The sequence below is a fragment of the Tamandua tetradactyla genome, chromosome 4, assembly GCF_023851605.1.
Source record: "Tamandua tetradactyla isolate mTamTet1 chromosome 4, mTamTet1.pri, whole genome shotgun sequence".
In the NCBI taxonomy this organism is placed as follows: domain Eukaryota; kingdom Metazoa; phylum Chordata; class Mammalia; order Pilosa; family Myrmecophagidae; genus Tamandua; species Tamandua tetradactyla.
In genome coordinates, this window is record NC_135330.1 from 21,711,405 (window position 1) to 21,726,263 (window position 14,859).

General features: G+C 36.7%; 1 protein-coding gene across 1 annotated transcript in view; it reads left to right on the forward strand.

Annotated features, from left to right (window-relative positions):
• The first annotated feature begins 3,070 nt into the window (after window positions 1-3,070).
• TIPRL (TOR signaling pathway regulator) overlaps window positions 3,071-14,859 on the forward strand; it is a 51,552-nt gene continuing 39,763 nt past the window's right edge. Inside the window, exons 1-3 of the mRNA XM_077156896.1 lie at window positions 3,071-3,415; window positions 8,815-8,994; window positions 9,688-9,787. Of these exons, the coding sequence (XP_077013011.1) occupies window positions 3,312-3,415; window positions 8,815-8,994; window positions 9,688-9,787 (384 nt within the window). The 5' untranslated portion in view covers window positions 3,071-3,311. The remainder of the gene's footprint in view (window positions 3,416-8,814; window positions 8,995-9,687; window positions 9,788-14,859) is intronic.

Here is a 14,859-nt window from a genome sequence, read left to right on the forward strand (position 1 = left end):
GTCTAAGAGAAGGCATGAAATTTGGTTTAAAATAAGGACAGTTATGTGGAGGGGGAACAGACTTGTTCCATAGTGCACCAGAGGGCAAAACCCGGTTCAGATAATGTAACAAGGAAACAGATTTTAGCTTAAGTTAAAGGAGAACATTCTAATCATTACACTTACATAATAGCTGAGGCTATTCAGAGATAGTAAGCTCCTGATTAATGAAGATATGTTAAAAGATTGTTCATTCTTTTGATATGATTGCTCCAGAAATGATAGGCTAAAACTTACAGTACTTACTTGTAGAGCCTCTGCCCACCTCTCTGACCTCTCTCCAGTTCCCTCCACTCCAGCCACACTGGCTTTCTTGCTCTTTCCAAAACATGATAAACCCATTGCCTTCTCTTGGCTGGAACACTTGATGTTTCCTTTTCCTGGATTACTCTTCCTTCAGATTTTCTCATAAATCTTCCTTTTCATCATAAAGTCTGTGCTGGAATGTTCCCTCCACAGAAAGGACTGCTCTGACCACTCCATTTAAATCCATCTACCCCCACCCTACCCCCATGTACTTACCTACTCCACTTAACTTGCTTAATTACATGCACAGAATTTATTGCTCTCTGAAATCATATATTTTATTTCTTTGTTTACTTGTTTATTGTCTGTCTCTTCTATTATATTGTAAGCTCCAAAACTAAAAGGAGAGTGATTTGTTTAATCCATTTCTGTTTCTTTAGTACCAGAAACAATTTCTGGCATATAGTAGGTGCCAAACAATGTTTGTTGAATGGATACATTCCTATAATGACAGCTGGTTGTCCTCAGCCCTGAATTTTAACAAACTTATGCGGTAGACGGCTTGATTTGATGGCTCCAGCTTCCTTTTCCCAAATTGGTTGAAAATGAATTCCTTGCCTCCTTCAATCTCAGTTGCTCTCATGTGATCTTTACTCCATCCCAAGAACCAACCTTATAAGACATATGGTTGTATGATGGCAATTGAAAGGGCACTTAGAATACTCTGCCCATGCCCAAATATTTCCCTTTCTAACCTGTGAGTGCTTGAAGTCATACCTTTAGAGATTCATTTCCTTGTGTTCTCAAAGCACTTTAACCTTCAAGTTCTCTAATAAATTACTGATTGGGAGGCCACATGGATAATAGGCTTGTTAGATTTTAAATTTAACTAAAATTTTAAAATAAAATCTTATACCCTCCAAAGGAAGTCTTCATTGTATCCTATCTAGGAAAATTTTCAAAGGGCCAAATGTTTTGGTAGGTATGATGGTCAGGTTCATGTGTCAACTTGGCCAAAAGATGGTGCCCTGTTATCTGGTCAAGCAAGCCCTGGCCTATCTGTTGCTGTGAGGACATTTCATGGACTTAAATCATGACCCTGTTGGTTGCATTCATGTGTGATTACATCTGTATTCAGCTAAGGGGAGTGTCTTTTGCAATGAGTGACACTTAATCAATCACCTGAAGGTTATTAAGGAGAATTCAGAAAGGATAATCTCTCTTTCCACTTCAGCCAGCCAGCCTCTCCTGAGAGTTTGCTGAGGACCTTCATTGGAGCTGCCAGCTCGTGGCCTGCACTACAGATTTTGTACTCTTACATCCCCACGATTGCATGATTCACTTTTATAAATCTCATATTTATAGATATTTTCTGCTGGTTCTGTTTCTCTAGAGAACCCTAACTAATACAGGAGGGTAGAAAGGAAAGCATTGACTCCTCGGTTCTGGGTAGGGTAGCCTGACGCTTCTCTATCAAGACCAACTCACAAAAAATTGTTTGATAAAATAATTTTGCATTTATATGTAAATAATTGATTCAGCTAATCAATGGCTGTTACCTAAAAGAAGTTGAAACTTTAGATGAAATTGGATAGATGGAAAATATACATTCTAAGGGGACAGGGAGCGCTGACTTGTATCACTGAAATAGTTTGTCTTGTAATTCTATTGTCAACATCTGATATAAGAATGAATGTGAATGCAACTTTGGGATGAAGAGTGCTTGGCCTGTAGTAGGTGCTCAGTCTTGGGTTTTCATTTAGATGAATGACTAGTGGTAACTGGTTGGCTCAGAGAAGGAAATGATTAAATCATGCCACAGGACTCCAGAAAAAGCTCTTAAAGGAGAAATATTAATGCAAGGCAAATTATTCCAAATCAGTGTAAAGCAGGGCATCCCGTCTGCGAGCTACAGTTTTAAAAGGTTGCCAGATTGAATTTGAAACAGACAGGGTATGAGATTGACTGTTTCAGGTAATTAGAACAGGAAGAGTAAGGTTCAGAGGTAGGGTCAAGCACAGTTAGGTAGGGTTGACAGGGAGTCGTGGAAAATGAGGCTAGAAAGTAAGATTTGAGAAATGCCCTAGGATCAAACCATCTCATTTTGAGGAACTGAGGCCCCAATAATTAACATTTGGCCCTTTGAAATTTTCCTAGACAAGATATGAAGACTTCGTCTTGGAGTGTATACAATTTTATTTAAAATTTTTGATTAAATTTAAAATATAACAAGCCTGTTATCCATGTGGCCTTTAATTAAATATTTTATTAGAGAACTTTGCCCAAGGATGCACAGATACAGTTATAAAAGTGGATTTAGCGAGACGGCCTCCAGTGTTGTTTCTACTGTGTCAAGTGCCTAGCTCACAACCAGACCTGGAAAGCCTTGATTGTCTGAAGGATGAAATTTTTTAACAGGAGTGTCTCTTAATCAACAGTGGGTAAATACCTAGCCATTTCTAAACCATGTAACACTTGGTGCCGACTCATCTAAACTCTAAAAGATTACTTTTGGGGCCTCATCAGAAAAACACTGGGCATTTCCGCTAATACACAAGTAAACACAAAGCTAGTAACCCACGGCTTTGAGAAGTCTGTAAGAATCATTGTAGGACCTGCCTTCCCAATCCCTAGTGTTCTGGGAAGTCCCCTGAGATGACGTCATCCTATGAGCACGGGGGTGGGGACGGTGCGCCCATGGCCACACCCGCTGCGGCCAAAGCCCCGCCCCCCGGCGCTTTCTTTCTCTTTTTTTCTGGTGCGTCGTGGCGTAGGACGTAGACACGCCGCCTTAACAACTGCTCCCGGAAGCAAAAACTAAGAGGTGGAGAGGAAGGCGGAAAGGAGGGCTCGGAGTCCGGGTCGGTCGCTTGGGGGCGGGGCGAGGCGGGGCCGGGCATGGTAACCGCTCGGAAGCCGAGGGGGCTGGGCCGGAGGAAAGCTGAGGAACCGGTGCTTGCTGTCGCCGCCGCCGCAGCTTCTTTTCCAGCCTGTTCCTCGTGGTCCCTGAGGGCCCCGTCTCGGCCATGATGATCCATGGCTTCCAGAGCAGCCACCAGGACTTCTGCTTCGGGCCCTGGAAGCTGACGGCGGCCAAGACCCACATCATGAAGTCAGCGGATGTGGAGAAGTGAGGCTCCGGGCCGCGGGTTGGGGATTCGGGCCCCGGAGCTGGGCCAGAGCGAGCTCCGCCTCGCTGCAGCCCCTTCCCAAGGGGCGGAGGCTCAGTCGTACAGGTTGAGACCTTAGAATGCCAGCATCAGTATTACAAGCTTATCACCACTTCCGAACCCCACTTTAGTTGGGGTTCTTTAGGAGGCGCTGCCTTCGTGAAATCTGTCACTCCGCCTGGATTTGAGTAAAGCATGACTGTTCTGGTGGGGTCTCCCCTCACCGAACGTCTGTGCCCCAACCTTCGCCACCTTTGGACCATTTATTTCTGGGTGTTGTCTTGGGGGTTAATAACGGGAATGCTGTATATATTCAGTTTTTAGCATGGCAAGTACTGGGCCAGGGACTCGAGATAAGGAAAATGAAAGACGACCTCTGCTCAAGACATTCAGAGTCTCATGCATAAGAGAAATAGACAATTATAATGCAGTGCGAGTAAATGCTTATGATACGGGTTTATTTGGAATTGTTTAGGAGGACAGTGCACCCAGGAAACTGGGATGCCTGGACTGTATCTTGATAAAGTCTGTGGAGTAGGGACATGTGTAAAGCCGGGAGGCCAGAGATAGTGAACTGTGATGTGTTTGTGATGCCTGAACTGAATCTTGACAGAGTTTGGGGGCTAGGAGAAGTGTATGTAAAGCCGAGTGAGGAAGAGTGAACAATGTGATGTGTTTGAGGAAATGATTTTGTGTGAATGGAGCATGAAGTACTAGATGGGGAATAGTGACAAATGAGAAATAGACCCCAGATACTGAAGGAATTTTTATGACGGGCTAAGGAGTTGTGAATTTATCAACGACCCCCAGGTGAAATTTTATTCAAAGGAGAGATGTTATCAGACGTACACCTTGGGAAAGATGTCTCTGCAGGTGATGTGGAGGATGGATTGGAGGACTGCAGAATTGTGTAAGGAGGTCAATTAGCTAGTAGAAAAGAAGAGGAGAAGTTTTAGCTTAAATCTTGAATATGATGGCCAATTCATAGGAGGAGAAAGAGGAAAGAAGGAACCTATACTGATGCCTAAATTTCTGACTTGGGTAACAGGGCCATGGAACAAGGTGGGAAACAGAAGGAGCAGATGGGGTGCTAGTCATTGGATAGAGGATGATTTAGGTTTGAGTATATTGAAATGTGAGATATGTGCAGGCCATGAGAGTGGAGATATTCTCTAAGCATTTGGATATATCTGTCTTGGAGCTCAGAAAAGACCATTTGTGGATTTAGTTTTGGGAAATATCAGTTTATATTTCATACCTGAAGCTTCGAGAGTGAACAAGATCATATAGAAACCATCCAGAAGAAAAAGAAAAATTCATGAGATGAAACCCTAGGAAGCACTGGCATTTTAAGATTCATGCAGAAGGAGGTAACCAGGGAAGGTAGGAGAGTCAGGAAAAGGTGTTTTGCTTCTTAAAAAAATTGTAACATTCTTGCAGACTGATTAGGAAAAATTAGGAAAATACAGGAAAGGAAAAAAAAAGTATATTGAAATGTGAGATATGTGCAGGCCTTAAGAGTGGAGATATTCTGTAAGCATTTGGATATATTTGTCTTAGAGCTCAGAAAAGACCATCTGTGGATTTAGTTTTGGAAAATATCAGTTTATATTTCATTATATTTCTTTCATTCTATCACAGATTTACTCTGTGTTTTTTTAATGAAAGTTCATAAAACTTTCTCTATTATATAGTATACCATTCATTATTATAATATATATAAAGCAGTTAGCTTCAAATTGGGGTGCCCATATAATTTACTTGCAGACTTCTTCAAGGGGTGCTGGATGCATGGAGAGTTTTAACGGTATCAAAATCCCGATCCTTAACTTATGTATTATTTCCAAAATAAATCTGCTTAAGTATGCTTAGTCTTTCTTCCATAGGAGAAAAAGAAGGTTTGCCCTTACCTATCTTAAATTTTTTTGTGGTACATTGCCCTAGGGTGTAAAAGCCTCTAGCGCTCTAAAGAAATCAATTAGGTGAGATATTGCTTAACCCATATTCCTGTCTTTCTCTGCCTTGTAACTGGTTATACCTATTTGTTAAGGATGCAACTTAATGTTAGAAATGGGATATCGTGTGCTGTGTTTAAGATACTCTGAATTTAGAGCATTTGAGGCAGTGTAAGTGACAGTAATGCTTTTAAATATCTAACTGGAATATTTTCTAAGACTACCAAAGACAGACTTTTCCAGATGCATTTGATAAAACTCACTCAATGATATTTTATATTATTTTGTATTTGTTGTGCATTATTTGTTAAAGTAATTAAAATTTATTTCATCAAATCATCTCGTGGAATATTTATTCCAATTATAATCAGTTGTCATCTGATTTAATTTTTTTCATCTTATTTAATTTTAAAAGTAATGTTTTCTATTTTCTAACAAGGAATACATTTTATTTAAATTTATCATGAAATATTAACATTATTAGATGTCAACCTAAAGATGTGCAACTTAGAAACGTTAGATCATTAGTATGTGTACACATACACAGAACAGATGTAGTAAATATACAATATATGCCCAATTTTTACCCTTGCTATCATATCATAAGCATTTATGGTTCTGTAATACTTCATTATAGGCATATGCTCTAGTTTATGTAACCATTTATTTCCTTTTGCCTGGACATTGAGATTATTTCTTTTTGACTATTATAAATAAGATTGTTATGACTATTAATGTGTATAGTTTGCTTTTTCCCCTGCATTTGAGATTATTTCTTTAGGACAGATTTCTCGAAGCTGTCATTTTGACTCAAATAATATAAATTTGATTAGATTCTTGTTGTATACTGCCTGATTGCTGCTCCTGGGTGGAATGTAAATTAGCACTTTTTTTCTGGAACTCTATATGAGCAGGTACTGGGCTTCCTCACCAGTTTTGGTGTTTTTGCTTTCTTCATCACCACCATTTGAACCTTGTAACAAGTTGAGAATTTATTGAAAAAGTCAATTGTTTTCCTATAAGTGATAGGATCTTTAATTGCTGTCTTCTCTTCATAGCTGTTATTAGTACATTTATTCTGTGAGAATTAAAACTTCACCAGAAATATGAGGCTTGTGGAGACATGGAACTGTGGTGCATTGTCATCTGCTAGGAAGTTGTAATATGATTAGAACCCGTCTTTATTCTTGAAAATGATGGACCTTTAGTGATCATGTAATGAAATAGATATTTCCTGTAAGAATCAGTATTTTTTCCCTCTAAAGTCTAACTTGCTTAGGCATGGATTTTGGTTGTTTTTAATATATATATATGCAAATAACTGTTTAGTGTGTCCAATTGAAGTAAACTGAGATCAGTTAAAAAGAAGGTCAGTGTGCACTTGGTATATGCATAGATCCTTTGTTGGTTCTATGTAAGAATATATTCTTTAATATAGTATTATTTTATCTTACCCAACAATTACAGTTATTTAGCTGTTACAAAATCCAGAAATCTTAAAAAAAATAAAAAAGAAAATTCAAGAAGCTGTCATAGAGCACTTGCATTAAAATCCTGTGCTTTATTCAGCATTTCTTTAGGACTCCAGTCAGCATATTTAAACTTTTGACTCTATTGCATACTTTGGAAATGTATTAAAAATGTAGGGAAGAAAAACTGTTTCCTACAGTCCCTTCACGCTATGCCCTAATAAGTTATTATTTTTCATGTTCTCTTTTTATTCATTATGTAAGTTTAAGAAGTTTGATTATTTGGCTTTCCAGCTTGTATTAGATTAGAAACCAACTTAAAAGGGATGATGGGTGCTTCAGGGGCAGATATCTATATTTTGGAGCAGCTGGAGGTATACACAGTCAATTGAACTTGAGAACGTTATTTTAAATGATTATTAAATGTGATGATCTCTCATCAAGAAAAGATAAAATGCTATTTTATATTTTCTGTTTAAGAATGGAGGAAAGTCTTATACAACATTTTGAAAAGTTTCTAAAATCAATAAAATAAAAAAATTTGATGCGTAACATAACTGCAGAATTTACTTCCATGGTTGTGTTTTCAGGTTGCAAGGAATAGCTTAGATTACCTAAGAAATGGGAATTTAATATTACATGAGGAAATAATTATCTCACAAAGTGAACAGCAGATCTTCTGGCCCTAACCGCTATAGAATTCTCTGCTCTCCTTGTTACTATTATTTCTCTGTCTTTGCTTTACTGTTTTCATTGCTGTTACTACCTTTATAGCTCTTCCCTCCTTTTTCTGCCTTATGGCCTTATTTATCTATGTCTCTTGGTCTGTGCTTCATTTGACTGTCAGACGTCGAAAAGAGAGAATAGAGTGACTTAATGATCAGTCAATTCAGTATTGGCCTATTGGTCAGAGTTCTTAAGCTAAGATTCAGAGATTCAGGCCAGCCTGTTGAAATGCTGAACTTTTATCTCTAAGTTGAAAGTTCTGGTGGTTGTGACTGAGGTTTTGGGGTCATATGGTGCAAAGTATGGTAACCTATACATATATATAGCTACTTTTTTCAGAAGTGAGTAACTGACAGTTGCTTAAAAACTCTGGAACCTGTTACAAATAGCTTTCTGAAGGGCCAAGGGGCCTTTTGAGCTGGAGAGGCTATGCCCCACTTAAAAAGGGCAATCTCTACCCTGTCTAGCCGATTGGTGCCATGTGGCAATGCAGGTCCAATGTTACCAGGTCCTCCATATTTTTTTTTGAAAAAGAAATCAGAAATCCAGATTAAATAAAATCTCTCACTTTTTGTTAACAACTGTGAATAGTTGTTGGCAACTGTTCTACGTGTTTTAAGAAAATAATGTGGAGGCTGATCTAAATACATTTGCGGACTAACAATTTGTGTTCTTGGCTTTATAGTTTGTCCAGATTAACTTTCTTCTCTAATAAGTCTGGCCAAATGAGGTCCCAGTATATATAAAACAGTCTAGGATAATGGAAAAAGACTTAGTTTTACCACTTAGTAGTTCCATTATCTTGACTATGCCACTTAAACTCTCTGAGCCTTTCTTAGCTCACTGGGTAGTTTGGAGTCTCAAAATGATCTCAAATCTCAGAAATGATCTCTGACCATCTTACCTAAAATGGCCCTTCTCCCTACTTTTACCTTGCTTTATTTTTCCTTATATTACTTATCACTAGATGACATTATATTATTTATTTATTTGCGTATTTGTTTATTGTCTGTCTATTTAGCCTGCTACTTAGTATGATGCCATAAAGATATGTGTGGAAAGAATGGATGATGGAACCATTTTACAGATTTTACAAATATTCACTTACCTAACTTATTCAGTAATGTGGGAGGGAGTCTATAGGGATCAAAAAGAAACAAAGCTGCCAAGAGTGATATAAAATAATCTCTAACTTTTGGTTATACATAGGTTAGCTGATGAATTGCATATGCCATCTCTTCCTGAAATGATGTTTGGAAACAATGTTTTAAGAATCCAGCATAGTTCTGGCTTTGGGATTGAGTTCAATGCTACAGATGCCTTAAGATGTGTAAATAACTACCAAGGAATGCTCAAAGTAGCTTGTGCTGAAGAGTGGCAGGAAAGCAGGTGAGACGCCGGATAGTTATGGGTTCAACAAAAAAGAAGAAAGAAATATTCGGTTCTACTATGTGTATGTTGTTAGGATGAAGGAATAGTGTTAGCATTAAACTTTATATTCGAAGTTGTATTAGTCTATATTTCATTTTTCTCAACCATAAAATGGAGGTTAGTTACTCACTACTTCAACACTGGTTGAGTTAAATTGAATTACAATTGAGCAGAGCCTTCAGTTTTTAATGAAGTCAGTACACTCTGTACTTTAATATTTCTGTTTTTGAAAAAAAAAATCTTATAATTTGCTTTTAAAATTTAAGGGGCATAGAAATTAAGAAAAAAAATGTATTTTCTTTGATAAACAAATCAGCAATTATTTGTGCCTGTTATGTACTAAGTATCTTGGAGGATACAAGAAAGTATGAGCCTTTAAATCGTGTCCTTAATGTATAGTCTAATAGGAGAGACTACAGCAGCACCTGATAAATTAACAATAAATGTTCTAAAGAAAAACAAGAAAAAAAATGTACCAAAGAACTCAACAAAGATGTTGAACTAGTGAATTGTTGACATGTTTATGTATTTAGCAGAATATTTTATAGACTATTATATGAATTTATATAATGTAATTTGGTGTCTTAAATGAATGCAGATGATTCATATTCTGCATCAGTGAATCTGATCCTTCTCATTTTGTTATTTGAGGACGGAAGGTGAACACTCCAAAGATGTTATTAAACCATACGATTGGACCTATACAACAGATTATAAAGGAACATTACTTGGAGAATCACTTAAGTTAAAGGTAAATCTTATTTTTTTGCATTTCTGAGTCATTGTCTTTAAAATTAATTGTCTCAGCTTTCTAGGAATGGATTTATTTTTTTGTCATTATTTTCATCCTATTTATTTTCTATTGTGGCAGTCTTCAGAACTTAACATAAAGGGTTTTGCTTTTTAGAGTATCAGCAGAAAATAAAAGAAGGTCATGGTAATACAATCTTTATTCTTAACAGTGTGATTGGTAGCAATGGCAAACTGCCTTAATATTATCATTATCACTGTTAAGCATTAAAATGTGGATCTGTCCCTGTTAATGTTCATGCTAGTTAGTGGCTTATAATTTTAGAGATGAACAGAGGTGGGCAAATGGGTCTTTTGGTCAGACAATTTAGGTTTGTGTCCTCTCTGCATAATATGTGAATTGGTATGATTTTCACCAAATACTTATCTGAGTCTCAGTTTTATTGGTAAAATGGGTATATTAGAAATACCTACCTCACAGCAGAGTTTTGATGACAGGACATAATGTATGAGAAGACTCTTGATAAATTCTAAAGCTTTATATTTATATTAAGATGCAACTGTGTAAGACCTGCTTGAGAAGAGATTTGCTTCATGGTTAATGACACTAGGAAGGTGGGGTTGGTAAGTCTTCCTTTGGGAGCATAGTTGTATTTTGAAATATCTCAGTATGACTGAAATGAAGCAAATGTGGTTTAAGTTGCATCTCTAAAGAAAGTTATTTCAGTGTAAATATCTTTGCATTGAAAGTAATTATGGAGATCCTGTATCCCATGTTGGTACTGAGATAGAAATGTTAAGGATAAGGTTGTGTATGGACTTCTTGTTTTTGCGGAGATTCTTTTTAACTGCAAATTTTAATTGAGATTTACTCACATACCATATAATCCAGCCAAAGTAAATGATCAGTGTTTCATAGTGTCGTCACCTAGTTGTGCAGTCATCATCACACTCAATTTTAGGCCATTTTCATAGCTCCAAAAAGAAAAATAGGAGATAGGTATAAAAAAAGAAAACCTAAAACACCCCAAGCCCCTTATCCCTCCCCCTATTATTGATCCCTAGTAATGGTGTGGTACAGTTGTTACTCTTGATGAAATAATATTAAGATATCACTGTTAACTATATTCTGTTGCTTGCAATAGGTACTTTTTCTCATATACCACTCTATTATTAACTTTATGTACAAGTGTCGTATATTTGTACTAGTTCATGAAAGAACTTATTTATATTTGTAGTGTTAATCTTAATTGACGTCCACCTCAAGGCTCACTGTGTTATACAATCCCCTAATTAAATCTCTAGCTTTCCTTCTAGTGACATACATGACTCCAAACAACCTTGTTAAAAATTCTGTACGTATTAGGCAACCACTCCCCCATTCTCTAGCTTCAGTCTGTCTCTTGGTAACCTGTATTCTATGTCTTATGACTATGAGTTTGCGTGTTCTAGTTAGTTCATATTAGTGAAATCATATAATATCTGTGCTTTTGTGTCTGATTTATTTCACTCAGCATTATATCCTCAGGGTTCATCCATGTTGTCACGTGCTTCCTTAGGGTTCATCCATGCTGTTTTGTGCTTCAGGATTCATTTCTTCTACTGCTGAGTAATATTCCATTGTGTGTGTATGTATATATAGCATATTTCGTTTGTCTATTCATTGGTTGATAGACGCTTGGATTGCTTCCATCTTTTGGCAGTTGTGAATAGTGCTGCTGTGATCATCGGTGTGCAAATGTCTGTTCATGTTCCTGTTTTCAGATCTTCTGAAAAGTCTTGAGAAGATATAATTTTAGCAGGGATTTGATAATTCTTATGTTCAGTTTTTGCCACTCTTCTGTTCCAAATTTTAACTATTTTTTGTGCTGCTTTTAGAACAAAACCACAATTTGCGAAAGAACATAAATTCTTTCACTTGAAGTAGATATTTGTTGAGCTCTTGGCATGTGCCAGGCATTAATCCTAGGAGCCATGGATATAGCAGAGGACAGACAAAAATGTCTCCTTTACAGTCTAAACTACCAAAATTGTACACTTTGAAAGAGTGAGTGTATGGTATATGAATTATACTTCAGTTTAAACAAAGAAGTGTCATTTTAAAACCCAGCAATTTGACTATTTGTTCCTAATAGGGTGTATTTTAGGGAAAAAGGAAAAGCGAAATATCTATATGTATATATTAATACATATGCACATATTTTACATTTATACATTTTTATATATTATTTGCTAATGTATTAAACTTTTCAGTATTTAAAAAAGTAAATTTAGCAGAGTTCCTAGGATTTGCTTTTAATTAACTGTATATTACATTAAAAAAAGTCAGTTAATTTCTTTATTGTAAATCTCCATCTGATGTGAGGAAGTTTGTCTTTTGAAAGCTGTGGGCAGACTTATTTTTGTTGTTAGGTATCATTAAGAATGTTTCTAGTGTTCTATATAGATTTAAGCTTTTATAAAATTATGAGAGAACCCATACAGAAAAGCTCATAAAACATAAATGTACAGTTTAATGACTTGTCATGAAACAGAAAATTTGAGCACTCCAGGAACCTACAGCATGAACCTTCCTGATAATAAGTTTTTAAAAAAATTCCTAGTATGTAGCTGAAATTTTCAACTTAAAACTTTTATTTCCTTGGACCTGGTATATATTGTTGTTTTATTGTTTGGGTCTCATAATTTTAATATCTGTAGTCCCTAGGCCCTTTTTGTTTGTTTGTTTGTTTTTGCATGGGCAGGCACCGGGAATCGAACCTGGGTCTTCCACATGGCAGGTGAGAACTCTTGTCACTATCCACCGTCGCACCACCCCTAGGATCTTTTTTAATTGTCTTTTATTTCTGCTGTTTCTGATTTATTATTCCTAGGCTCTTAGTACACCTCCTTATTTTTGTTTGAATTCTGGGCTGATGTTGTTTTCCTCTAGAAAGGAGTTTTGATTATTTCTGACAGGCACTTGAGAGCATTAGTAGTCTAGGACAGAGGGCAGCAAACTTTTTCTTCACACTTCCTGCTGCAGAATCTTTGTTGTAACTATTCAACTCTGCTGTTGTAGTCAAAAGCAGCAGTAGATAGAATATAAACAAATAAGCATACTATGTTTCAATAAAACATTATTTATGGGCATTGAAATTTGAAATCCATCCAATTTTCATACGTCACAAAGTAGTTTTTTGATTTACACATCTAAAAAACATTCTTAGTTTGTGGATCGTGCAAAATCTGGCCTGAGGTAATAGTTGGCAGACTTCTGGAAATAGAACTAGAGTTGAGGTTTACTGGATCTGTAGATAAGAAGCTTGGAAATTGGTGTAGCTTTCTGGGATGTCAGCCCAAGATTAGCAGGTATGTAGGGAATTCTGCAAGGACCCTGCCCTTGGTGAGCACCGATGATGACACCAAAAGCCAGTGGAACCCAGCCTCTCCTTTGGATCAGCCAATCTTGATTGGGACAACAATTGCCCAAGTATAGAGTCACTTTTCTGGGCTCTGGTCCTCTTGCAAATCTCAACCCAGTAATTCCTTACTGCCTTGGCCATTAATGCTTTTAAGAAGCTTTTTTTGTTTGTTATTGGTGTTTCATACAGCTTTTTAAAGGTGCTCAAAAAAATTTTGTCTGGATTTTTATTTTGTCAAAATGGTAGCGAAAAGTGTTCAATATCTTTTTTTAATAAAACAATTTTATTGAGATATATTCTCGTATCATACAATCATCCAAAATGTATAATCAGTGCCTTAAAAGAAAAAAGCATGCACTTTTCTTTTTTTTATATATTTTTATTGAGAAATCTTCACACATACACATTCCATACATGGTATGCAATCAGTGGCTTACAGTAACATCACATGGTGTATATTCATCACCATGATCATTTTTTTGAGCATTTTTGTCACTCCAGAAAAAGAAATAAAAAGAAAAAACTTAAACATATCATACCCCTTACCCCTCCCTCTCATGAGCACTAGTATTTCCATCTATCCAATTTATTTTACCCTTTATACCCACTATTATTTATTTATTCATTTATCCATATTTTTTTACTCATTTGTCCATACCCTGGATAAAAGGAGCATCAGATACAAGGTTTTGACAATTGCATAGTCACACTGTAAAAAGCTATATATTTATACAGTTGTATTCAAGAATCAAGGCTACTGGAATGCAGCTTAGCAGTTTCAGGTACTTCCCTCCAGCTACTCCAATACACCATAAACTAAAAAGGGATATCTATATAATACATTGGAATAACCTCCAGAATAACCTCTTGACTCTGTTTGAAATTTCTCAGTTACTGAAACTTTATTTTGTCTCGTTTCCCTCTTTCCCCTTTTGTCAAGAAGGCTTTCTCAATCCCTTGATGCCAGGTCCCAGCTCATCCCGGAATTTCTGTCCCATGTTGCCAGGGAGATTTACACCCCTGGAAGTCATATCTCATGTAGGAGGGAGGGCAGTGAGAGAGAGAGGCTGCATCTAAACAACAAAAGAGGTTCTCTGGGGGTGACTCTTAGGCCTAATTTTAAGTAGTAGTCATAGTAGAGCCTTTGCAGGATTAAGTTTCATAGGGGTGAACCTCAAGATCGAGGGCTCAGTCTGTTGATTTGGTTGTCCCTACTGTTTGTGAGAATATCAGAAATTCTTCAAATGGGGAAGTTGAATATGTCCTCCTTTCTCCCCATTTCCCTAAGGAAACTTTGCAAATACTTTTTACTCACGCTCCAAATTACTCTGGGATATATCAGGGCATTGCACAAACCTGGGCAAACCAACAAAATCTCACGTCTTTTTCAAGATTCCATGTATGTACAGTGTTCAACTAAACTGTCCATACAAATTAAATTAGAAAATGCACTGCCCGAAATATAAATTTTGAACCCAATAAACATCTCTCCCTTTAGTCTTATACAGAAATTGAAGCTTTAAAATATGGATGGTATTTTATCCTTTATCCTGTATTCTGATATACCTTAGTCTTACCCAGATCAGCCTCATTCATATCTCTTCTCAAAGTGTGATCACTTTTTCAAAATTTTAAACAGTTCCTGTACGGGGTAATGCTGACTTTCATA